The sequence below is a fragment of the Trachypithecus francoisi genome, unplaced genomic scaffold (genome assembly GCF_009764315.1).
Source record: "Trachypithecus francoisi isolate TF-2019V2 unplaced genomic scaffold, Tfra_2.0 Lachesis_group13, whole genome shotgun sequence".
In the NCBI taxonomy this organism is placed as follows: Eukaryota; Metazoa; Chordata; class Mammalia; order Primates; family Cercopithecidae; genus Trachypithecus; species Trachypithecus francoisi.
Window position 1 is genome coordinate 37,329,834 of NW_022681458.1, and position 27,624 is coordinate 37,357,457.

A 27,624-nucleotide genomic window follows, 5' to 3' on the forward strand; every position below is an offset into this window, starting at 1 on the left:
TACAGTTTCAAAGTACTTTCCCATAAAATATTTATTAAAATATAAAGGGGACAAGAGTTACTTTGCAGTGGAGAAGGTTGACACACACCACCTTAGTCAAGTGATTACAGTGAACATTATCAGTAATGTAACAAATCAAAACTGTGAGCTGCCTGATAGGAGGCCAATAAGCCAGTGCAATGTCACTTCTGTGTTATTTCTGCCAAAGATGAAGAACCTGATTTTAATCATGAAGAAACATCAGACTGACCCAAACAAGGGATGTTCTACAAAACAACTGCTTCTAATCTTCAAAAGTGTCAAGGCCATGAAGTCTAAACTGAGAAACTGTCGAGACTGGACACTACAGAGACATATCAACCAAATGCACAGGGCTAATGTCGAAGGCGCTCTGAGGATTGGATGGTAGCAATGTACCAATGTTAATTTTCTGAAGGCTATATTATAGTTAGGAAGGACAGTGTTCTTGTTTGTAAAAACTACCGTTCAGAAGTGATAGGACATTCGATCAGAAACTTAGGAAAAGAATAGTCCTTTTGCTGTGCTTCCAACAGTTTTATAAGTTTGTGGCTATTTCAAAATTAAAAAAAAAAAGAAAATGAAGAAAGCAACTATTCCAAGCAATATAACTATCTTCAAGTACAATATCAACTTTGTACATGCTAGCTAAGGTAATCAATTCCCTACTCCCCCCAAGAAAACATAGTGAGGTATTTTCAGTTGCTGAATATCAAATGTTTATTCTTTCCCTTCTTACTACTGCTAAAATCTCTTTGATAAGTGACTCCTCTTAAAACCGGATTTGATTTCACAGAAATTTTGTCCTTTAATAATTCATCTTGAAACGTCCCATGCTGGGGATGAGGATGTGTCAAGGCACAGCTTGGACAACCAGGCCAGGTTGGCCACCATGAAGGCTCTCCTCCCCCTACCCCACCCCACACACAGAAACCAAACCTGCAAACAACTCAGGGAACACCCATGCAAAGCCAGCAGGTTATCCAAGTCAGCTGAAAACAGAACACCATACTAGATTCAAATTACAAGTTCAGTACTGTACTGTACACATCCAGCATTACACATGCTTAAGATAATATAAGTGTGCATAATGACACATTAGGTCTCACTTGTAAACTACAAGCACACAGCTACAAAATGTTAAACTACAACATAATCCCAATTTACCTAAAGTACAAATGTTGTTGCGTACACAGAGGCTGCTTCAGAAGCCTTGGGCATGCAGACAGGAAGTAGAGAAAATATTCCAGCTAAGAATAATCACATTCCATGTATTTAAGAATCTTTCTAGCGAAATCACATTCTAAGGAAGGCTATCTTGAAGGGCCAGGGCCAATTTCCAGGCTGTGTGGTTTTTAGGAGAGGGAATTGTGCCCTGAAACATATGTGCTCTTCACAGATCCTGGAATTAGGAATGCAGGTAGATCCACTGTGATTCCCAGGGTGACTTCAGCCTCTGAGAGCAAGAATACCTAGTGGCCCCTGGCTCGGGGAGTCTCTCAACCCTGGAATTCCACCCAGGTCTGGAGGGCTGCTCCAGGCCAGTGGGCACCATTTTGACCTGTCAAGCCCAGAGGCACCATGGGTATAGTCTGACAGCAACCTACAGTAACTGCAGCTTTCAGGCTAAATGAATATTCTGCTCTACCCCAGGAGAATGCTTGCCCATTAAAGATGATTTTGTTTGCAATGTTAATACGATCTACAAAAAGAGCTAAACTTATAATTAATAGCACCATGAAAACATAGATAATGGTAGAAAATAGGATAATAAAATAAATTTGTTTTCAATTCTGGGCAATGTTTCCCACCACTTACATGAAAAGGTAAACCATTTTAACTGAATTTGAGAAAAGAATATGTCTTTCTGGAGCAAAAATATTCTTGTAGGGAGAAGACAGGCAAATATATTCATTATGAATTTTATATACATATGTGTGTATATATGTATGCACAGATATATAAAACTATTGAGCAGCACAGGAAAGAATGTAAGACATAGCTCTCTATTGAGAGTGGCTGTTGGGCTGTCAAGCAGTCATGTAGAAGTATTTTTAAAAAGAAAACTGAGGGCACAAGAAAGCATCTAAAGTCTTGGTTAAATGGTCAACTGGGGTTCAGCAATTGAAGGAGAGTACTGCGTATGTACTAATGTACAGTTCACATCAACATCTCAGAAATAAAATAGCTCCAGCTTTGTAGCATCTCCCTTGACTGTCTGATTAAAAGAGGAATTCTCATCCCTACAGAAAGAAGAGGTAGTATGATGGTGAAATGCAGACAGATGCTGGTCCTTGGCTGCTCGTTTGCTTTGCAGATTCAGTACCCCTGGCATCTTTAAAACATATTTTTGTAAATGTGTTTGCTTTACTGGCTGGTGCACTGCTAGGAGCAGATGTGGAGACAGGGATTCCACTCCCAGTGAGGTCTATTTGTTGAGCACACAGGAGCTGGGCTTTCTCTAAAGCTAGTTTCAAGAGGGTGTTTGTTTTGAGACACTCAGCAGTACCAAGGCAGTCTGTTAAAATCCCCATTGACTGATACAGTCGCTCGTCCAGATTGAACAAAACACCAGCAGAAGATGTATGTAGTTAAGTCAGACTCTCTGTGGTCCAGGAAATAAGAGAATCTTGCACTTCAAGTTGTGGAAAACTGGCCAACGTTGTTCATGCCTGGGTGCCAGAGTTCCAGATTATACGGTCACATCTGTAACAAAAATTTAGCATAAATTCTCTAAATGCTCTCCATGTGTCAGTTCCCTACAAGAAGCTTTCCCCCTTTCCATTGCCTTTCATACACACACACACACACACACACACACACACACACACACACACAGAGACACCATGCAAACTTGTCTTTATGCTCCAAGACCCAGCGCCAGTTCCCCATTTCCAAAGAAGTTTAATTCCTGACTCCTATAACAGACATTATCTGAACTCATCCCTTTGAAACTGTCCACCTCTGATTTCAGCTGCTGCTGGGGCAGAAAGCTCTGCAAGGGCTAACTGTTCTAGAACAACAGCCCCACTGCATTTCACTGCTTTTCTGCCTCTGGACTTTCGCTGAAGACTCATCCCAAGTAGGCTCATCCCAAATAGAGGCACAGCTCAGGGATGCGGGAAAGCTAATGCCCCCCGCAGGCAACCCCAAATCAGTGAGGATGGAGTCAGTGGTTGCCATCCTTCAGGAGAATAATTCTGGGAGGCATCTGTACACTTCTCAGAGGTCCAGTGAAGTCAGACCTCTGTGGCCTGGAGTTGAGACCTTGATAATAACGTGTCCTTCATTTGCTTCTCTTTGTTAGCTGTCTCACTCTCCCTGTCCCCTCACCCCTTCTTCCTGGGATCACCTCCCAAATAAACTACTTGCACCCAAGCCCTTATCTCAGGTTCTGCTTGTGGGGATCCAGACAGAACACATTAAGCAAAGAGATTGAGAGATCATATTTTTTCAACAGCAAAGTAATGAAATACAAGCTCTTTGCAAGTGTCAAAGCTATGGTATTAACTGTCTAGGGAACCAAAAGAATCACTGAACACTTTGGGCAACAATTTCTGTCATCTAAAAAATGAATGTGAACTCAAGGAGCCTTTTTAGCTCCCATCCCATGCTATAATTCCATGACAACGCAAGCTATGTGTGTCCCCTTTAGACAGTCTGTAGCCACTGAGGGGTGGAAAAATGCAGTGGCTTCTGTCTCATTACACATCGCACATCATTCCAACCTCAAGGGCATAAGACATGAATTTTCCACAACGGAAGCTCCAAACTTTCTGGGTGCTCCTCAAACTTGGCAACTGTCAGTTTTCTGACTCTTAACACAAAAGGTCAAATTCCCACGTTACTGAGACTTCTAAAGCCATCCAAGTTCTCTAAACTTGCACACTCTTTACATCAAAATAACCAAATATCTTCATCAATTTCTCCTTCTTCCCTCTAGCAGCACCAGCGCAGATCTCTTTTCCTAATCTCAGTCCAAAATTAGCATACGTCTGTCCAAATTCCCCAGAGTGCCTCACTCAGTAACTCACACTTCACTGATGATCAATAAATGCTCATCGAATGACTGAATGAAACCTTCAACAAAAAACACTTAGAACCATCCCAACTTTTGAAACATCAATTGGAAAATTGCCTTGATACAATGGTAGCTTATGAACTGTTTGTGTGTTTAGTTTCAGTAGTGACTTACAAACCTATTGCTTGGTTGTTTTCAATATACTGCAGAAAATATAAATCTAGTTAAAGTGAAAAATCCAGATTTTCACAGAAAATACTAGAATTAGGTCTTGGAGATGTTTTCCTTTCTTTAAAAAAAAAAAAAAAAATTAACATTGCAGGCTTACTGTGAAGAAAGCTCTTCCCTACCCAAACCCCTAAATGGAGTCATACCTGTGAGTCTAGATTTTTTGGCTGTGTTCACTGCTCTCATGAACATGTATTCACCGTTAGGGTCGTGCACGCTGGATGAATACTTCTGAAAGAAAAAGCCAGAAACATGCTTTGTCATCTTTTCTTCTCCATCTCTTTGTTTTTTGACTGTTTTCTATTCTTCGTTGAAGTGGTATGTGACAAAAACATGGTAATGTGACTTAGGTTCCTGGCTTTAGGCTAAGTAGGAAAACAATATGAAATGGGCTTTACATAAAAAGAGCTTTCTACTGAACTTTCTTCCTCATTTTTGCCGTTATTGTTTCTTTCCCAATAGTCTTAGATCATGGGCCCCATCTCATTCTCTTCCTTCTTTATGTCTCCCACAGATATACACTGGCCAGTGACCACACTGTGGATATACTTGAGTACTAGCATACTCGTGTAATATGCAGAGTGGTGTCAGTTCTTTGATTGAGAACCTGTAATGCGAGAGACCAAAAAGAATATCCCCCAGCACAGGGAGATTTGTATTGTAGTCATTGTTGTTTATCTTTCTAAATAGCTCCTCAGTGGTTTTCTTTAAAAGCAAGGAGTCTAATAACTTACCATGTAAAGAAGTTGTCAGTTTCCTTCTCAGCTACAATTGACACCTTAGAAGGATTTCTTGCTGACCGTTTTTAACTTAACAGCGAAGCAAAACTTATAACTAATTGTTTCATCTCTGCCCTGCCTCTCAGGAACCTTAGATTCAAATTTGCAGCCCACGCATAATAATTTTTTAAAAATCAGAGGCATCTATTTTTATGTTTTAACCTTCCTCCTGACCTTTAGTCTTCTCTTGGCCTCAATTTCCTCATCTAGTTTGAACGATAATAATAGTAACATAACACTGTGTAAGCCATTAAGTCAAGTCTTCTTTGGAATGTGTGGGCTATAAAACAAATAAATAAACTTCTGTCCCAAGTGATTAGTTTAATTAGTAGGTATGTCTTGGGGGGAAGGAATTGTCTCCCTGTTGGTCAAACTACTCTGACAAGAGCCATGTGTACTTTTGATGAGGAAATAATCACTGATGTACATCAGTAAAGCAGATACAAGGAAAGATAGAAATTGCTTACCTTTTTTGTAAGCCAACAAATAAGTATGCACCCAAAAATGCAGACAACAACAAAGGTTGCACATCCTATGGGTAACCAGAACTTCAGTTGGCAACAAAGTTGTGATTCTGGATTGGAAAAAAAGGTATGTTAATGAAAAATTCTGAGAATCACATCTCTTCTTTCAGTGCTGAACCAAGAGTTCTCTTACCAAATTTAAAAGAGCTATTTAATCAAATGAAGCTTTTCTTTACTATAGTCATGAAATCCAGTAAGTGGGCAAGTTATTAGACTAACATCATCTCAGTATTATGGCAAGGATCCAGGAACTAAAACTTAAAAGATTATGCATATAATGTATTTACAAATGTGGTTAATAGAAAGGGCTTTTCTGTCTATATTTTTATAAAGAGGTAGTAGTAAAAGTAATGTTATAAAACTATGATTTTCAATCATCACACTTCATTCCACAAACACAGTACAAAACCAAACCTTAAATCTTAGGTGAATAGAGATAATACCCATTATTAAGCCATAAGTTTAAGTATTTGTCTTAATGTTTTTCCTGATTTTTAATAGCTATGTGTTTAAAAGGCAATATGATCTATTTCTGACTTAGCAGTCTATGGGATTACGCTGCATATTGCTGAATAATACTAATTATGATTAATAGTAAATCATCACCCGTATGTCTTCATTATAAATGATTGCCATCAACTGCATCTAAGTGAACTTCAACACAAAAGATATTGATTTGTCCAAGTGTTTCCATTAGTGAGAAAAGTTGTCAAAACATATATATACTCTTAAGTTTGGAAGATGAAAGCAATGTCTTACCATAAATATGCAAATATCCTCCCGTAAGAGTTACTTTAAAAGGAGGAGGATCAAAAATTGATAGGTTGCAGAAGTAATAGTTGGCATGAGAATGGTCCAAGTTATATAGAAAAAAAGAGACACTGTTGTTGGATAACTGAGAATGGCAGAATTTCAGACTCTTAATGGACACTGTGTTTCCACTTCCTTTTGTCTTAGTGAGATCGCAGAGTATTTGCCCTCCTTTCAGCAACTGCATTTTAAATTGCTGGACAATGTCAGGATATTTGCATAAAATTTGTACACCTCCGTTGTGAAATATAAACATCTCATAATTGGCAGAACCATTGATTTCTCCTGCATAAAAAGAAAGAAAAAAGAGCAAAAGTGACATTTTATAAATATGTTGCCCTAATAATTATATTTTAATATAAAAGTAATTTATTTTATGCATAAAGTCATCTCTGTTGCACCAAAATGAAACAGCTTCACATTCTCCCTCCACCCCTCAAGACAGAACATAAGATAAAACTGTCCTAGAGAAAAACAGAATCCTGACCAGAAACTCACTTGTCATATGTGAATATAGAATATACTAAATATTAAATAATATATTTACGTAGTTTGAATGAATCACACAGGTATGGTCTCTGTCCTTTAGTAGCTTTCATATTGGAGGCAGATGGTAAAGGAATAAATATGTAGTAATGCACCATAATTTGTGATACGAATGGAGTACTATTTAAATAAAGGTGGTAGGGTCAGGTGGGTTATAATTTTGATTATAGAATCAGAAAATGCCACCTTGAGGAAGTGAGTTTTAAAATTGGAATTACAGAATTGGTAGCACTTAGCCAAACAGAGAGATATGGGAAAAGTTGAAGTTTAGGAAAAACTTCATTTATTAGTAGGTATGTCTTGGAGAGAAGGAATTATCTAGCTGTTGATCAAATTACTCTGACAAGAACCATGTGCACTTTTGATGAGTAAATAATCACTGTTGTACATCAGTAAAGCAGATACAAGGAAAAATAGAAATTGCTCACTTTGTAAAAGTACAAAGTAGTTTAAAAATGAATAATTGTATATATAATATATGTTATATGTATGTATATTATATATTAAAATATATGTATTATATGTGTATGTATACTACAATATATACAGACTATGTGTGTATGTATATACAAACAATAGTATACATATACATATATCTATACACACATACATTATTCCTCCTGCTGGAGAGTAAAAGAACAGACTAATCATTTTCAAATGATAGAAATGTATTTTCTCCAAACCTCATCCACTGAGAACCGAATCAAGACCTGATAATAAATATAAAGTCCCAGATATTTGTTTATTTTTTCACCCTTTTTTCTTTTTTCTTTTCTTTTCTTTTCAGAGAAAAGGTTTTACTCTGTTTCCCAGGCTACAGTGCAGTGGCATGATCCTAGCTCATTGTAGCCTCCACTTCCTAGGCTCAAGGGACCCTCCTGCCTCAGCCTCCCAAGAAGCCGGGAATAAAGGCACACGCCACCATATCTGGCTATTTTTGAAAAAGAAATTTTGTAGAGACAGGTCTCACTATGTTGCCCAGCCTGGTCTTGAACTCCTGGCCTCAAGCAATCCTCCTGTCTCAGCCTCTTAAAGTGCTGGGATTACAGATGTGAACTACCATGCCCAGGCCCACTTTTTCATTTTCTGAAATAAATTTATGCTTACCGAAAGCCAAGGTTGTTTTTGCAAGCTACATAGGAATCACAGAACGAAAAAACTGAAATCGCCTTGGCCTGGTGGTTGCTGATTCTGAGTTATTAGACTATAAATTCAAACTGCTCATTGCCTTCCCTTTCTTTTTGTTTTATTTTCCTTTTTATTATGACAATTTTTCATGCTGAAATTGTTTAGGAAAATGATTAGCATGCTGGTTTTTTCCTAAGTTTTGAAATCTTGGTCTTTGTTTTTGAGAAAACTATAGAAACGCAAAAAAAATTTAAGGAGAAAAATTACCTAGTTCTACAGTGAAATAGAATACTCTTTGTATATTTTTGCTCCTTATCTTTTAGAAACATATTATTTATAGCAAACATGTTATTTTGTGTTCTGCTATTGTTATTTTATGTCATAAGCATTTCATTTTTTACATAGTCACTATAATTATCCTTTTTGAGGACTATATTATTGGCCCAAATGTTAATCTATCATAATTTGTTAAACTAAAATACTAATGTTGGATATTGGGATTATTTTCAGCATTTTGCTTTTATGTAAATATTATGACATTTGGTCAAAATGTTTAAAAGTTGTAATAATATGTATTGCTATTTTGCTTTCTGAAATTTGTAACAGGATTAGCATTATGCAGGAGGGGCTATTTGTCACACCTCTACTTACACTAGTTGCCTTAATTTTATTTAAGATTCACAATTACTTATTTTCTTAATATCCCTAGGCTTCAATTTATATTTCCCCCATATATCTTCAATTTGGGTGATTTGATTGTGAAAATAAACACAAATGTTCTAGTCTTCAGTTATAGTAGTCCCTATTATTCAAGCTAATTCTCACACCAAAACAGCCAAAAATGTTGAACAAATGTCCAAAAATATTATTAAAAACATTAAAGAGTGACACAAAGGAGAAGAAATTACCTGGCTAAATTTGAAGAGAGAACCAGAACCCCGAGAGACAAGCAAAGCTTGGAAGCTGCTTTTACTCTGAAAGCATTGCTGTTCTTTCAAATTCAAACTTTTGTTTTTATGTCTTAGCTCCCAGAATCTGCAGAGTGAAAGATCTAGCAGAAAACTCTCTCCGCATTAAATTGGGATCCCAAAGAGTTACATTCTTGGAGCATAGGTAAACCAGAAATAAACCAGACCTCATTCAGATTAGATGGTCCAGAAAAATCTTCTGGACTTCAATGGTCTAGAAAATCTCAATCTTTGAATTTTCTTTAAGGAGATTTGCATTATTATTACCCTTCAGCTTTTGAAAGTAAAAATGCAAACTATTACAAGAAGAAAAGGCTGACATCCTAGGCCTCAAAAAATGTCCTACAAATAATATTCACATTCAATGGCAAACACATCATAAAAATAATGAGACATACAAGAAAACAAGGTAACAACAGAAACATCAAACTACAAAAACAAACTCACTATTTATATATTTGAATTATCAGGTCCCCAAGATAAAGTAATTGAGCCTATTATGCTTAAGCAAATACAAGAAAAACTTGTAATAATATCTGTAGTACACAGGAAAATTTAAGTCAACTAATTTGAAAAAGAACCTACAAGAATCGGCCAAAAAAAATGCACTAACTGAGATTTAAAACTCAATAGAGAGGTTTAATATATATCAGACAGAGTTAAAGAGAAAATTGGTGAGCCAGCAGATAGGTTGGAAAAATTATTTAGAACCCAGTCACACTCCACAGATTCAAGAATCCCAACAATTCACAAGCATATTTTTTAAAAGTATGCACACCTAGATGTATCTTAGTGAAAATCCTAAAAGCAGCCAGAGAAAAGAGACTGATTGCCTTCCAAGGAGCAACTATTAGACTGTTTGAACATCAACAATAAGAGCCCTGATATGGTGGAATTATAACATACACCTCCAATGCGCTAAAAGATACATCTGTCAATATAGAGCACATTGTCTAGAAAGATAGTGAAGGTATATGTAATTTGAAACTTTTCTAAGTGAAGTATACATGTTGTGGTTTCTTCCATAATTACTAAAAAGTAGAAATAGTTAATATAATCTGAATTAGTATCACAAAATTCAGCCTAAAGGTTTTGTCTAAAGAGGGAGAAAGAGTTGGAATCAGAAGGAAACAGGGGTGTTGACAATCTTGTATTTCTTGACCTGTGGTGATTATGAGGGTGAGGTAGTATGCTTTAGCACTATTCATTAAATTTTACATTTTTTTTTTCACTTTTCTATATGGATGTTTTGTTTTATAATAACAAGTCTTTTTAAAAGCATACAGAAGGAAAATAATACTTGCTTCGTTTTAAAAACTGGAGGGAACAATGTAAACAAGAGGCAAAGAAAAAAACTGTTGGCATGAGAACAGGTGCAGTCTACATTAGATTAAAACGTAGGGTATTTTGCTTGGGGCCTTATTTGTCTGACAGCAAAATATGAAATATGTTGCCCCACTGTTGCTTTGATGTGTATGTCTCTACCGTCTGCTGCAGAAGATAAAATCAGTGGACTGGTTCTTGGTTCCTCTAGAAATGTTCACGAAAAATTTCCCAGAGTCTTTAGAATGGCAGTAAGTAAACCACAAAGATCTTGGAGCCAAAGTGTCTGTGGTCACTATGTATACCAGACATAGATGCATTGTCTTCTACTTCTGAAGATGATTTTGTCAGCAGATTTTTCCCCCATTGTGCCCACACTGTGGCAAACACAAGAGGACACGAATGGTTGGTGGTGCAGTGTGGTGGAAGTGCACTGCAGTGGCTCCCACGGAAACCAGAGGCAAATTCTGGCACCAGCAAGGCTCTGTGGCTTGGTGCCCCTGTGCAATTCAGCCTCCTCCTCTGTGAAATAAGGAAGTGAAACAAAAATATCGTAATGTTCTTTCTAACACTTGCTTTCTCTGGATTCAGGATCAGAATACATCCAGGTAAGACCACAAACAACTGAGAGAGCTAATCCTTTGCTGTTGGGTGAGTCCTCCACAGGGAAAACAATGTTCCTGTTAACCACTTTCAGTCTCAATATCATAATGGGTTATTCCAGAAAGTCAGAATAAATTAAAATAAAGGAGACTATCTTTCTTGCCCACAAAAGTGTTTAGGTAGGACTAGGAATGCTGTGCCTCAATTTTTCTTGAATGGCATGTTGAAAGTGTGTGCCACTGACATCAGCTGAAGGTTTCAAAGTGTCTTTCTCTTGGACACTCTGCATTTTTTTTTTTTTTTTTTTGAGACAGTCTTGTTCTGTCGCCAGCAGGCTAGAGTGCAGTGGTGCAATCTCAGCTCACTACAACCTCTGCCTCCTAGGTTCAAGCGATTCTCCTGCCTCAGCTTCCCAGGTAGCTGGGACTACAGGCACGTGCCACCACGCCCAGCTAATTTTTGTATTTTTAGTAGAGACGGGGTTTCACCATGTTGGCCAGGATGGTCTCAATCTCTTGACCTCGTGATCCACCCGCCTTGGCCTCCCAAAGTGCTGGGATTACAGGTGTAAGCCACGGCGCCTAGCCTGGACACTCTTAATTATTCATTTTATTATTTTTAATTTAAAAACTACCTGGATCACCTATTTATTATGAAATGTAGTGATCAGAAGGCTGACTTCGGTTTCCACATATCCAGTGTTTAGACTTTCCATCTGGAAAACCACTTGGCAGCTGTAAGTCTGCAGTTTGAATGTTTTTAACTATAGCATTTAATTAATTACTTCGTAACTATTTTGGCAGATATAGAACAGATATGCTTGCTATAACTTGAACATTTGTGCCCCTCAGACTGACACTCATATTGAAAATTAATCCCCAGTGTAATAGAATTGGGAGATGGGGCCTTTAAGAAATGATTGGCAGAACCCTCATGCAGAGCTTAATCCAATTCATGGGTTAATGGGTTAACAGATTAATAGGTTATCACAGGAGTGGGTTAATTATCATGAGAGTTAGTATGTTATAAACAGCCAGACTGGCTGTCTCTCAAGAACCTCCTCATCATGTAATCCTCTGTAATGCCTTGGGCCTCTGCTGAGTGTCCCCACCAGCAAGAGAAGGCCCTCACCAAATTTCGCCCCTAGGCCTCAGCCTAGACCTAGGCCCCTAGACCCCTAGACTTAGGCCCCAGCCTCCAGAACTGTAAGAAATACATTTCTTTTCTTTATAAATTACCCAGTCTCCAGTATTCAGTGATAGCAACAGAAAATGGACTTAAACAATGCTCAAAAGACAAATTACAAATTCTTCTTAGCCTTTGGTAACATTTAAAAATAGTACTAAAGGAGACTGCCCCTTATAACCATGACTAAAGCATTTAATGGATAGGTAATTTAAGGAAGATCTGAATACGTTAGTTTCTCATAACTGCAAAAGCAGCTAGGATCTTTTCTCCATCCTTCTTGGATATTCTTATCTCCAAGTCTAATACTCAGCCTGGAATGCTGGTATGATAGCACCACTTTCATAGATAGTGTCTGTTCTGATTGGTATGGTGTCAAATCTATTTGGTCAATTCTCTTGCCATGCCAGTAGTTAAAAATTGTAAGTGTTCCCCTTATCAATCTCTCTCTTCTTGTTCTTTCTTCCTTTTTCTCATGTTTTCTTTTCTTCTCATACCACCTTTAATATAAAATCTTCTCCAAAATATCCTCTCTCACAGTGTCTTTGATATGCTCCTCACACTTCCTAACATACCATTTCCATTGTCAATAAATTTCATCAACACTGTTCATGTTTCAGGCATCCTATAAATACCCTCAGCTTTACACCTTTTGTTTCCTGTAACATGATTCAACCTCTTCTCAGCATCACACACAGTCAGACCTGGTGACCTCTTTTGTGTACATACAGACAACCAAAGGCCCAGACAGATTAAACTATTTGCCCGAGGTCACACAGCTTCCTGGGTGCATGAAAGATTTTTGGTTCAATCCACAATCAAAGTGTCACCAGCAACAACAGAAGTATAATAAAAGCAGGCAACCACAGGAAGCTAGACAGTGGTCACGAACAACTGAGTTACAGGACCACTGCTAAAATCTGTGTGCAGGAAGAACGCCTAATTTCCGGCACCTCTGTTTTATGTCCAACAGAATCTATCCACTTCTCCTCCATCTCAGCTTCAACTGGTCCAAACCATTGTCACCTCTCCCTGGGACTACAAGAGCTTCCTAACTACAAAAGCTTCTGCTTTTACTCTTGCCCATTTACAATCCATTCTCCACAGAGAAACCAGAATGACCTTCTTACATACATAATCCAATAGAGTCATTGTTCTGCTTATAAAATCTGCAGGGGCTTCTCATTTCACTTACAGTAAAATCTAACTCCTTACCCTGGTTTCCCATGACTTCCGTGACCTGTCCTACCTCCCCATTTTATACCAGTCACAAACTACTCCACAGTCACACTGCCCTTCTTTCTGTTCCTCAGACACACAAAGCTGGTTCCCAGGGCTTTTAATTTGTCATTTCTCCACCTAGAGCATTCTCTCTGATTTTTACATGGCTGCTTCTTTGTCATCGTTCAAGAGTAATGACACTTCTTCAGTGACCACTGGCCACCCAATCTAAAGAATATATCCAGGTCTTTGTCTAGTATGTCAACTGAGATAAAGCATTTATCACTGTCTGAAATTATCTGGTTTATCTTACTGTTTTCTTCTTCATTGTCTGGCTACTCCACTCTAACGTAAGCTTTAAAATCAGGGACCTTGTTGGTCTTATTCACAAATCCATCCCAAGTATCTGCAATAATACCTGGTATGTTGTAAGCTGCAATCAGTTATTTATTGGATGGATGAAAGCATGGTTGGATGGGTGAACAAATGAATATGTAGACGGTGACATTTTAAATCTGAGGAGATGAAGCATAGGATTTATAATGTAAGAGCCAAAAGGGCTTCTAGAAATGACAAGTTAAACCTTTCATTTTGCATTTTCCATTTGCATTTATCAAATTAAACTAGAGCCAGAAAAGGTGAATATCTTGCCCAGGATTACGTAGCTCATAGCTGGGACATGATTCCAGAGTTAGCTATGCTATGCCATGTTGCTTTTCTTCTGGAAACAAGTACATGAAGATGCACAGTCATGCATACAAGACACTACCCAAACTGAGATGTCATGTTCTAATGGAAATTATCTGTCTGAGCTTGAAAGAAAAACTTTCTTTACCTACAGATATCCACTGGGCTCATAAATACTTATTTAGATAACTGATGATTATCTTGGCTCTTATATGTCTATGGAGGGCAGGACAACTTTGTTCCATCCAAGTGAGAAACAAACCTGGTTGCTAACTTGGATGTCCCAAAGTGCAGCCATTACATTTGCCCAATATATGGCCAGGACAAGAACTCCTGGACCAATGGTTGTTCTAATATACCAAGGTGTTTTATAAACACAGCATGTTAGTGATCTGTGATATAAACATCATCCTATATCTTTTAGCACTTAATATGTTACTAAAAACACAAAAAGGAATATGTGGTCTTGGAACCTGGTGATGAGTCTTAAAATCTGAATATTAAACATGAGGTTCTGTTTTGCTGCCATATCTGTTTACTTTTTATTGGAAACCCTAGATTATAATCAGTCTAGAGAACAGGTACTATATTTTCTTCATCACATAGAGTACTGTGTCAAACAGGGCATATTCTTCCCAATCGAGGCTCAAGTCTGTTAACTGCTGCTAACAATAATTTTTATAGGCTGGGGGCGGTGACTCATGCCTGTAATCCCAGTACTTTGGGAGGCCGAGGCGGGAGGATCACAAGGTCAAGAGATCGAGACCATCCTGGCTAACACAGTGAAACCCCACCTCTACTAAAAATACAAAAAATTAGCTGGGCGTGGTGGCGTGTGCTACTCAGGAGTCTGAGGCAGGAGAATCACTTGAACCTGGGAGTTGGAGGTTGCAGTGAGCCGAGATCACACCACTGCACTCCAGCCTGGCAACAGAGCAAGACTCCATCTCAAAATATAATAATAATAATTTTATAATATTACTGTTGATATCAATAGACTAATGTTTTCAAGAGTAAAATAAAAATCTTTATATTAAGTGATCTCTTTAGGTTTTCAAAATTTATAAAGCACAAGAACATTTTCATCTTCTTTTGGGGGACTATTAAGAAAATTTCTGAAGAAAAGGTCATTCACCTGAGAACTGCACTATAGTGCAGATGAGTTCATTTGCCAGTTGATGCTTTTAATATCTGAACTACTTCATTTCTCCAGGATAAGACGCTCTTGCCCAGACCCATCCTGCTGGGACTCTTTACAAGCAGTTGTATTGTTCCTGGTTGAAAATCCTCTGGAGGAAACATTTAAAGAATCCACTCAGTGCAGAGCGTGCAAGATGTCAGAAGTGTAATTTTATTTTCTTTAACTTAGACTTCTAACCACAAACCTCCACAAAGGTCCCAGAGTGATGGAAAGATAAGATCTCCTGAGTTTGTAATCATTGATAGTGCTTATTAAACACACTTTCTGTAATGAAACAATGATAAGTATTAGCTTAGCACAGCATATGAATGTGACACAAGAGGCAAAAGTCTAAAAATTGAAATGTTTATATTAGGTTTGAGTTACTTTTGATCTTTTACTAAGAAATTCTGGCATTTTTTTAAAAAGTGCTTCCTACTACTTTTCTCACCTTTCATAAAAGCAATGTCATGTCTTACAAGTTTACTAGCTAAAACCCTTAGAATCCTGGTTAGTAGGTTTTTATATATGCATCATTTCTAAACTTACATTGTGATTCAAAGGCACCCATAATCTAAAGAAACGATTGAGGCAAGGAAGAGAGAGAGGATAGACAAGATAAACCCGATCTAATCTAAATGCCTAACATTTGGAGGGAAAAAAATGGGAAGTAGAAAAGTGAGGAGAAAAAGCCAAAACAGTACTCATGTACACACACTATGTGCATTGTTTTACTCTCCAAGGAACGCCACAGGGGGTGCAAAACAACCTTTTGGTTCTCTAAATGTATATAATAAGAAAAATGAAAGATTGATTTTCTCCTAGTTAAAACTGATTTCTTCATGAAAAATGAAAAAATCCCAGCGGTATTATAAAACTTCATAGCAATATTCACAAAGTAATTAATTTGCAAAAAAGTTATTTTGTTAGTTACTTCATTGCCTTTGATTTGAAACTATTGTACTAGGGAAATCATATGAGATTAAATGAACCCAACTCTCTTCCACAGAGTGGGAGGGAGAGAGGATTTTCTCTACACCTCTGAATACCTACCTTGCTTCCCATTGCTCAGCTACTGTGCAAAACTCCTTGGGCACAGGGACAGGGTGTTCGCTGCCTGAACTCATTTGCACCTATGGTTCCAGGTCTCAAGTCTACCCCCAGGAGCCACATTTTCTCTCCAGCCCAAACTTCTAGTTCCTTGTTTCCAAATTCCTTTCAACATCACTATCTGGATATACCCTGACACATCAAGTGTAACCTTTCCAAACTGAACTCAGTACAGTCATGCACTGCATAAATGACGTGTCAGTCAATGATGGACTGTATATGTGGCGGTCCCATAAGATTATATACTGTAATTTTTAATGTCCCTTTTATGTGTTTAGTTACACAAATATTTACCATTGTTCTACCATGACCTGCAGTATTCAGTACAGTAACATGCTGTACAGGTTAGTAGCCTAGAAGCAATAGACTATTCCACATAGCCTTGGTAGTGCAGGTAGATGATGCCTACTAGATGGTAGACATCATCTACCATCTAATAGACATCATCAGGTCAGTACACTCGATGATGTTCACACAACAAAATCACTAAGGACACATTTCTCAGAATGTATTCCCATTGTTAAGTGGCACATGACTGTGTTCATTCACCAAACCCAAACCCTGTCTTTTCAGGGAGTCACTAGTCTGACCTTAGGAACCTCAGAGTCTTCCTCATTTCTTCCTCTCTCTGATTTTCATCATCCAATTGGTCACCAAGCCCAGCTGACTCCAGCTCATTAATATCTCTTAAATTCAATTCTTTATCTCCATTCCCATTGCCAATCCGCACCTTTTTCATGTCTTCCCTTTATCTGTGGAAGCATCCTCTTGACTGGCCTTCTTAACACTGATCTCTCTCCTCCCCATCCTTCCTCCATGCTGCTCCCAAAATTATGTTTCAGAAAAGCATTTCACTCCCCAGTTTAAAAGTCTGTTAGTGTTCTATTGCTTATAAGGTATTTTAAAATATATATATCTGGCTTGACACAAAATGCTTTCACAATCTCATAGGCCATCTATTGAAGCCACACTGAACTTTTTGGCCATTTCTTTCACACTTCTGTTCTTTATTGCTCGAATATGCTTCACACTTCAATATTTCTGTTACCATAAACTAAAATATCTGATTACCCGTTAATCTGAGAAGAAATTATCATTCATTCTTCAAGAACCATTTCAAATGTCAACTTCTCTCTTGAGATATTTCCAAGACCACCAGACAAAGACTCTTATTTCTATGCTCCCCATAATACTTTGTTTAGGCCAGTATATTTTAGTGCATAGCATCTCGGATCATAACCATTTTTGTATGTCTTCCTCATTTAACCATGAGCTCCACAAAGATAAGGACTACATTACAGTTGCCTAAACAATCCCAGGACCTTGAACATAGTGGAAGCTCAGTCATATTAAATAAAAGAATTAATATTAATAGAATAATATAAAGGCTAAGCATGTTTGGCAAATATCTTTGTAATGGGCCAAGAAGAGGAGCAGGAAAAGTAGAGCAAGAGATCCCACAAGGCTCTTCAACATCCCCAAAAAAATCACACTAGTTCACCAGCAATGGATACAAACCAAGAAGAAATTCCTCATTTACCTGAAAAAGAATTCAGGATGTTAGTTATTAACCTCCTGAAGATTGGGAGATACTTATTTCCCAGTCAAAAAGAAAGACTCATGGGAAAGGGAGACCCTCCTCTCCCAAACACACACTCTGACTGGAGAAGCTGAAGGTCTGTTTGTGGAGAAGTTTCCGACTTTATCTGGAGGTGAGTCACATTAGAGAGCCAAATGGAGCAAAATACAGGGGTAGAGGAAGCTGCAGAAAGGCTCTGGGAGCTCAGTGGGTCCCCAAGCAGCCCATTCCTGCCAGACACCACAGGGATCCATCTGGAGGTGGCCAGAGGAGCAGGGTGTAAAACTCCACAGGGAGAAAGAATTCTCTGGTTGAACTCCATAACTATTTGAACAGGGCAAGAAGTCTCCTGGCCTGAACTGGGGGGAGGCCGTGAATCCAGCATGCAGACTTCACATGCAGGGGAAGAACTAAAGTCCTTTTCTTTCACAGCTGGGAGGCAGAAAGCCTTGGGCAAGTTTTCAAGCCAGTCTCACCCTCTGCCTGGAAACAGACTCGGGGCTGTTGAGGGAGGTGTTAGAGTGAGACCGGTTCTTCGGTTTGCATGGGATCTGGGTGAGGCCTGTGACTGCCAGTTTTCCCCCACTTCCCCAAAAACCTGCATGACTCAGCAGAGATAGCCATAATCCTCCTAGGTGCATAACTCCAGTGACCTGGGACTCTCACCCACATCCTCCACAGCAGCCACAGCAAGACCTGCTCAAGGAGAGTCTGAGCTCAGACATGCCTAGCCCTGCCCCCACCTGATGGTTCTTCCCTACCCACCCTGGTTAGCAGAAGACAAAGGGCATGTAATCTTGGGAGTTCTAGGGCCCTGCCCACCACCAGACCCTCTCTATACTATTACAGCCGATGCTTTCTGGAAAGCGCCACCTCCTGGCAGAAGGCCAACCAGCACAAAAATAGAGCATTAAACCACCAAAGTCAAAGGCCCTCATGGAGTCCATTGCACCCTTTCCACCTCCACCAGAGCAGGCACTGGTATCCACGGCTGAGAGACCCACAGACAGTTCACATCACAGGAATCTGTGCAGACAATCCCCAGTACCAGCCTGGAGCCGGGTAGACTCGCTGGGTAGCTAGATCCAGAAGAGAGACAATCACTGCAGTCTGGCTCACTGGAAGCCACATACATAGGAAAAGGGGGAGAGTACAACATCAAGGGAATACCCTGTGGGACAAAAAAATCTGAACAGCCTTCAGCCCTAGACCTTCCCTCTGACAGAGCCTACCCAAATGAGAAGAAACCAGAAAACCAACTCTGCTAATATGACAAAACAAGGCTCTTCAACATCCCCAAAAAATCACACTAGTTCACCAGCAATGTATCCAAACCAAGAAGAAATTCCTCATTTACCTGAAAAAGAATTCAAGAGGTTAGTTATTAAGCTAATCAGGGAGAGACCAGAGAAATGTGAAGCCCAATGCAAGGAAATCAAAAAAAGGATACAAGCAGTGAAGGGAGAAATATTCAAGGAAATAGATAGCTTAAAGAAAAATCAATAACAATTTCAGGAAACTTTGTATACACTTTTAGCAATGCAAAATGCTCTGGAAAGTCTCACCAATAGAATTGAGCAACCAGATGAAAGAAATTCAGAGATCGAATTCAGAGACAAAGTCTTCGAGTTAACCCAGCCCAACAAAAACAAAGAATAAAGAATAAGATAATGTGACACCAGGGTCCACACACTTACTTAATCGCTTCACCAAGAATCTAGTCCAACCCCCTCACTGTACAGAAACTCAAGTATCAGAGCTAAAGAGATTTGCTAAGAAATAAAAAAAAAAAGAAGCTTTTAACATTAAGCTAGATATGAAAATGAATTTTAGGTATTTATTTTCCTTCTAGGTATATTGGATATATTATCACCCCTAATACTTAAAGTAGTATTCACATTGGTGCCACATATGTGTTCTGTGATTGAAAGGGTTATTATACATCAAAAAATTATTTTAAAGTGACTTAGATATGAAATTACATTGTACATAACACACTCATTTCCCTAGACATTTTCATTCATCAGCCATCATGTATTAAGCTGGGCTGTCACTGTACCTGGGTTCTTATCTGATGAAGTCTAAATTCTTAATGATTTTCCCATCACTTATCTGCCTGTAGAAATGTACAGAAATGGATTCACATATAGAAGAAACTTTCATCATAATTAACTAAGTGCAAATAGGCACATCTATGAGATTTTTGCATTAGTCCTAGATAGTGCAAAGTAAACAGAACTTTAACTGTGAGTGCAGTAGAGAGTTTGTTGTTGCTATTGTTGTTTTTGCATGAACAGATTCTTTGATGCAAAGTCCTAGGAGAACACAAACACAGGCTGTAAAAAAAAATCTATCTATCAAATTCAAAAAAGTTACCTTTAAATGATCGTTAATTGCTTATTGAAAGTGCTGTGTCTGTGTCAACATGGCTCAAATAAACAGATCCTGACAGCACTTGTGGTCAACTGGATGGAAACTCCTGAGTCTATCACCCTATTTGGGGACAACCTGTTTCTTTTTTTTCCTCTAGCAAAGTAGATACAAGCATCATTATGTTATATGTGACCCAGAAGGAAGTTCATATTCCCAGTTTCTGACTCTCTAAACTTCCAAACCTTTACCTGTTTTGGTCAACCTTTCAGGCCAAACTAGTGGAAAAAAAAATTGTTTTTTGACTAACGCTTTCAATTTGTGTGCCATATCCCCTACATACTTAAGTTCCACTTTCCAAAATATAATTGTGAATTTTTGCCGGGCGCGCGGTGGCTCAAGCCTGTAATCCCAGCACTTTGGGAGGCCGAGACGGGTGGATCACGAGGTCAGGAGATCGAGACCATCCTGGCCTACACGGTGAAACCCCGTCTCTACTAAAAATACAAAAAACTAGCCGGGCGAGATGGCGGGCGCCTGTAGTCCCAGCTACTCGGGAGGCTGAGGCAGGAGAATGGCGTAAACCCGGGAGGCGGAGCTTGCAGTGAGCCGAGACCCGGCCACTGCACTCCAGCCTGGGCGACAGAGCAAGACTCCGTCTCAAAAAAAAAAAAAAAAGAAAAAAGAAGATTTCAAATGCCAAGTTTCTTATTTCACTTTGAATGACCAAAAAGTGCCATTTGACAGACCTAGTTTATTAGAACAGCAGTAGTACTGAGGTGCTATTTACAGAGAAACTGTGACCTTTTCTTCAGTTATTGCAAGCTACAAATGATTATAAAATATGTTTTTAAAACTTTGCAAAGCCCAATAAGTCATTCTGCATATAAAACTCAATATTCTTAGAGTAGGGAAGCAGTATATGCTGTAGATTTTGCTGTTTACAACTGTGAATACTGGGATGACTTTTTTTAAGCCAAATAATGCTATGAATCTTACAGTGAAAGCGTGAAATAAGAATTTCAGTCCCCCCTACACGCCTACATTTTGTTTCTACCAAGAAATGGGAATATGCTACTAGGAACTTAAAACTGAAATATCCATTTCATCTGAAGGAGTTGTGGTTAGCAAGCAACAGCAAGTTGTGAAAGCCATTTTGTTCACAAATGATGAAAAAATAAAGGACTCAAGATCTTACATGAGAATAAGAGACATTTCTAGAAAGAGTGGGGAAAAAGAGAATAAGGTATGATTAAACAAATACTAGGAAAAAATGACTGAAATGAAGAATAAAGCTCGAGTCTAGAGATTGAAAACTTCACCCAGTCTTAAAAAAAAAAAAAAAAATCAATAGAAGGGCCGGGCGCAGCGGTTCACGCCTGTAATCCCAGCACTTTGGAAGGCGGAGGCGGAGGTGGGCCGATCACGAGGTCGGGAGATTGAGACCATCCTGGCTAACACAGTGAAACCCCGTCTCTACTAAAAATACAAAAAAATTAGCCGGGTGTGGTGGCAGGCGCCTGTAGTCCCAACTACTCGGGAGGCTGAAGCAGGAGAATGGCATGAACCCGGGAGGTGGAGGCTGCAGTGAGCCCAGATCACGCCACTGCACTCCAGCCTGGGTGACAGAGTGAGACTCCACCTCAAAAAAAAAAAATATATATATATATATATACACACACACACACACATATATATGTGTGCCATATCCCCTACATACTTAAGTTCCATATATATATGTGTGTGTGTGTATATATGTGTGTGTGTGTATATATGTGTGTGTGTGTATATATATGTATATATATAGAAACACAGAGAGGGAAACAGAGGGAGAGAGTTACACATATCCTGGTGGAATTCCTGAATTCCAACATCGAAGTAAATAGCTTTTGAGATTATGAAATTCTAGAGATTTTTTTTTAAATTACTTACAAAGGAATGAGAATTAGACTACCATGAAACTCTTCACCCACAACCCTAGAAGCCAGCAGACAGTGGAGGAATATCTGCAACCACTAAGATGAAAGGCTGCCACCCAGGACTCCTATTCCCAGGAAAGATATCAGTCACCCATCACGGTAAAAGGAAGACACCCTTACCTGTGCTGGAATTCAGAAAGTTGGGGATATTTAAGGAAAATAAGAGAAATCTTCTGATCATTAGATCAGAACAGATCACAAGACAGGAGCAGATGTCCAGAATGATGTTGTCACTGAACATATGTGATGTAAGTGTTAAGAAAGGATTCTTGAAACAGAAGAGAAATACTGTAAGAGGAAACCTAGCAATGATCTGCCACTATAAGTTTAAATTGTTTCTACAAAACCCATATATGGAGCAGGGTGCACTCTGGGGGCAGTGTGAGAGTGGGAAAGGAAGAACATTCTTAAGTTCTCATATCAGTGCAGGGGATGGGGACTAGGCACATCAGACAAAGGCATTTTCATTATTTTCATGCAACGATAAACAAGTAGACATTCAATTAAGATTCTTTGAACATGATAATTACTTAGTAAATTAAGAACTGTAGTCGAACTTCCAAATTAATCAGAGGCAAAGAGGAGAGTCAAATGAAATTTCATCACACCAAAAAAATAAAAGAGAAAAACAGGATAAAACAAAGAAAAATAAGTAGTAAATAAACATAGAAATAAAATCAAGTAGAGGCTTATGCTGACTGGGAATGGCCTGAATTCATCTATCAAAAGAAAAAATTGACAACTGGGATTTTTTTTTTTTAAATCTAGCAAGAATACTGGAAGGGGGCGCTTCCAGGAGATGACATTTACTCAGTCCTGGAAAGGCTAAGAGGGGCTCCAAGGTCAGCTGTCTTCACAGACTTCTCTCAGATGCTGGAGACACTGAGGGGCTCTTTTCCCGAGTGGAATTTAGGAATCACTAATGGAATGCCTCAGTGACAAAGGAAGGCTCAAAGTGGCCTTGAGGGCTATCTTCCCAGCTTCCTCACAGAACACATCATAAGACATGAACGTTTGTTAGACACCCTCTGCCATCAGCCCTTCCTACTCTGGTGTATTATCCACACTGTTTTTAAAGTAGTCTTTCTAAAACCAGAATTCATCCCATCACTCACCTGGTCCCTGTTGCCCGTAAAGTCTACAAAGAGGGTCTCCAAAATGTAGTTAGACATTCACAGTTTTCCTAGATATTTTTACAATTAAAAGCTTCCTATTGTTCCAAATTCATTAAAAAAAAAAAAAAAAGACTTTGTTAAATTCTACATTGAGATCCATCAAAGACTGGAAATCACCAAGATTCCCATCCTTCTTTAATTCACAACTAAATAACAAAGGTGATCAGAATCACTGAGGTTTATGTTCCTTTAGATTTATGTTACGCCTCCACTACTTCAACACAGTTTACAAAGAATGTAGATGTTGGAGTCACAGTGGAGTTCTGATTTAGGTTCTGCCACCAATTACTGTGTAACAAATCACTTAGCCTTTCCTGGTTGGAAATTCTTCAAACACTGACTAAAGGTAAGAAAGCCTACATCTTCATGGCATGAGAAAGCCTACGTAAATTGAGAGGATTGAAAATATGACAGAGGACAAGCAAGTGCTTAGTTTACTTGAGTTTGGCTCTTTTTGTTTAGAGCTTTTAAATGGCAGTTTCTGGATACATGCATTGTGGAGATATTTTGAATAGGATCGTTGTTAGCAGATTTATCGTTACCATTTAGCCACTCATGCCTCGGTTTTGCCACATGTCAAACAGGATGCCACATCGCATGGTTGTCTTTATAATGAGAGTGAACATTGGCTGTATTCATTTAGAATCTACTATGAATGTTATTCCAGAATACAAATTATTCATCAGCTTAATCTGGCAACTTGAAATAATCCTACCTAAGGCTGGATCTCACCTTCCACAGAATTGACACCAATGCTACTTTAATTCTCCTGAGCATAATACCACAACCAGAACTGCCCAAATTGGTTTGGCCTAGTGGAATGATTTTTATCAACACAAACAAACCCTTCCATGAATGGTACAAATGTTCCTGGAAGAATATCCAAAATCTTGAACATAGACCATATGGTCTGAATGGTCTGGCCTCTGCTTTCCTTTCCAGCCTCATCTTGGACCAACTTGGACCAGTTGGTCATCTTGGACCAAGTTCAGCCTCTCTGCTCAGGCACATCTGTCTGCCTTCTTCTAGTTCCCTAACCTGACCTCATTCCCTCCTACCACAGGCTCTTTTGCACTTGTTTTTTCCACAGTATGGAATGTTCTTCCCTACCTTCATACCATTCTCCCCATTGATTCCTACTTGTCCTTGAAATCTCTACTCAAGTGCCACTTGCACAGGAAACACTTCAATGAACCCTGCTCCTCAGCTCCACCTCCACACCCACCTAATCTAGTCAAGCTCCTTGTTACATTCCCTCATAGAATTGAGTTTTGCCTGTAATTATCATTAATCCATGGGATTATTTGATTAATATCTCTCTCCCTACCATGCAGTTACCTTCTAAAGAACAGGGGTTGACCTGGTTTTGCTCATCCTTGTACATACACCATCTGGCACAGTGCCCCATGCTACATGAGTAAATGAATGAATGAAGAATGAATACGAATTCCAGAGCTGCTCATGTCATTCATGCTGCTAAAGGACTTCATGAGATTCTAGAAAAGGCATAAACCAGCAAGTAGCCCAAAACTGTCCTTGGGCTCATTCTACATTCTTCAGTCCTCTTTACTTAACAGCACTTAACTCACTTTGAGCCAGCACAAGATGAAACATTTGATCAATTTGATTTTGTTTTTTTTAATTTTTTGTAAAAACAGTAAAGTCTACTTTTTACCACTGAAAAATGTATCCCTAGATAGGCTCATACCTACTAAAAGTTCTGCCTTCACTTTTAGTTTATTTGATTATTTAAGTTATTTAATATAACTTCACTTTCCTTTTTTCAACCTCAAGCAGAGGGCTCAGTGTGAAAGAGAAAATAAAAGTGCAAATTATACACAGTAAAAAGCAGCAGAAACATGTATATTAACTTACATTGTATGTAGTATTATTTAAATTGTCCATATAGAGTCTGCTATATACCATTCAAGAGAAAGAATCAGGGACTCCAGAATGATTTTATTTTTTTAAGGTCTACAGGGCCTAGGAAGTATTTTTACATTATCCTTTCTTCCTTGGCTTTTTAGGGTGAACTCTGATACTTAGTGTCAATAAAAACTCTATGGTACCCTGGACATTTCAGATAACAGATCATCCAGGTAAGATTAAAATCAAAATCCTTCTTTTCAAAGCCTTCCCATTTTATCTTCTGGCACTGAAAGAATTCCCAGTCCAAATGCCAGAGCTATTTAATTTTCATTCTGTTGACATAAGTCATTTTGCCTTTCATCTTTCTGTAAGAACAGTAAGCCACTCTGCTACTTTATCCACTGACAGGTAACTCCAAGCAGGTGATTTAAAAATTTAATGGTCTGATGAAACACTTTTTTCATCTCAAGACACAGTATCAAAGGCAGCAATGCAAACTCAATGCCATCCACAGTGACATGAGTGACATGGTGCCCTTGGCCATATCCTCGGGCTGTTCTGAAACTATTCCTACTTTCAAAAACCAAAACCACTTTCTTTTGGGTGCATAATTTTTTACCTTTGCTTTTTCTTAATGTTTCCTTGAATTATAACTTAATAAGAAATGTTCAATAGGCCACTTACCTGTTAAAACTTTCATGTGCAAGCAGAAGAGAAAGAAATACCAGAGGCCTGACTTCATGTTTGCCAGAAACAGTTAACAGTCCTCGTGTTCAGCGTTCAAAGCTGACAGTGAATTCAGGCTCTCAGTTGTTTTCTATTTGCTGGAAAGGAAGTGGGTTTTCTGGGAGTTTATGTAGTGTCACGCTTACCATCAAATCAAGGGGGTGTCTCTTCTTTGATGCCAATGGCTATATGAAAGGCATTATTGCTTATGAGAGTTAAACAATGCATGGATTATTGATGATTTTGAAGACAGAGGAAAACATTACCCTTATTCTGGTTCCTACAAAATAGGTTAAAGAGATAATGCCTGTATTTTTCAGAATCACCATACTTCTCTGAATCAATAGTTATTGGGGATAACAGGACCCACAGATACCCATATGATGAATAAAACATACATTTTGACACATTTCTATCTTATGCTAGGTGCTCCAGAGATAAGAAAGCCTTTGAAATAGGATCAGAAACAAACAAATTTATTATAGAAATTGAAATGAAAAGATCTGAAAGAAGAGCATCATAGGAATCTGAGAGATGATATTTATGTGGCATTCATTGTAGATTGCAATGTTTCAAATGATGCGGTCAGTTTTAAACTAACTTACACCCTGCTCCTCATATTACAGCAGTCTGTAGGAACCAGGGATTCCTCACCTAGGGCTCAGTGAGACCAAGAATGTTTAAAAGCCTGCCGTGGTCTCTCTATCCCTGCAGGGAGGTAAAGTAGACAATAACAACAACAAAAGTAATAATTACATAAATAATGATATGTATATGTACTTAAATGTTTTATATGAAATAATATATCTTAATGCAAAATGTAAAAAATCAAATGCAAAATAATATATTTATATATAAAATATTCATATATACATATTTTTATATATGAATACAGCTAATATTACATTTATATTGTTTTACATGCATGCAAATGGTTACTGTTTATATACATATTTACATTATAACTATAGTTTATACATATATTAACTTATTTAATCTTCTTAATCATCCCAATGGTGACCACTAACCTCCCATTTTACAGATGAGGAAAACTGAGGCACAGAGAGGAAAAGAACCTGGCCCAAGTCATATAGTAAGTGTCAGTGCTAGGATTTGGAGAGTCTGGCCCTTAACCAAAGCAGGTAGAACCATCCATACCACGGCATGCTGATCCCTCCATCCGGAGATCTGAATGGGCTTCCAGGATGCTAGATCCAGACTGGACTTCCCTTAGCCTGGAGAGATGACATTTAGATGAGAAGCTCAAATCAGCTGGCCAGGGAAAACAAGGTGTGAGTCCAAAAGGTCCAGGCTGTGAAACAGATTCCAGATTTGGCCCTAGGAATGCCAGACCACAGCCAAGGGGTCTGCAAGGTAAGGAGGAGGCTGATCCTGCCGGGATCCCCCTTGCTGCTGAAGTTTCCCCTAGCTACCTTCTATAGGGCTCCTGGGTCTCAGCAGTTGGTGTGAAGGAAGCTGTCTGAGGGACTGAGCTAGCCTGAGCAGTAAAGCCTGGGCTGCCAGGACCCCTGGGACCTTGCTACCCCAATCTCCTCCCTTTTCACTGAACTCCCCGTAGCATCATGAGGAGAGGC

The 27,624-nt window shown here is 38.7% G+C and overlaps 1 protein-coding gene across 1 annotated transcript; it reads right to left on the minus strand.

The window, feature by feature from the left end:
- Positions 1–26,129, minus strand: ICOS (inducible T cell costimulator). The gene is made up of 5 exons (XM_033230598.1): positions 25,988–26,129; positions 6,330–6,665; positions 5,514–5,620; positions 4,414–4,498; positions 1–2,724 (listed from the first exon to the last, which is right to left on the minus strand). Exons 1-5 carry the CDS (start codon positions 26,043–26,045, stop codon positions 2,711–2,713), a joined length of 600 nt encoding a protein of 199 aa, XP_033086489.1. The 5' UTR covers positions 26,046–26,129; the 3' UTR covers positions 1–2,710.
- Positions 26,130–27,624: the final 1,495 nt, after the last annotated feature.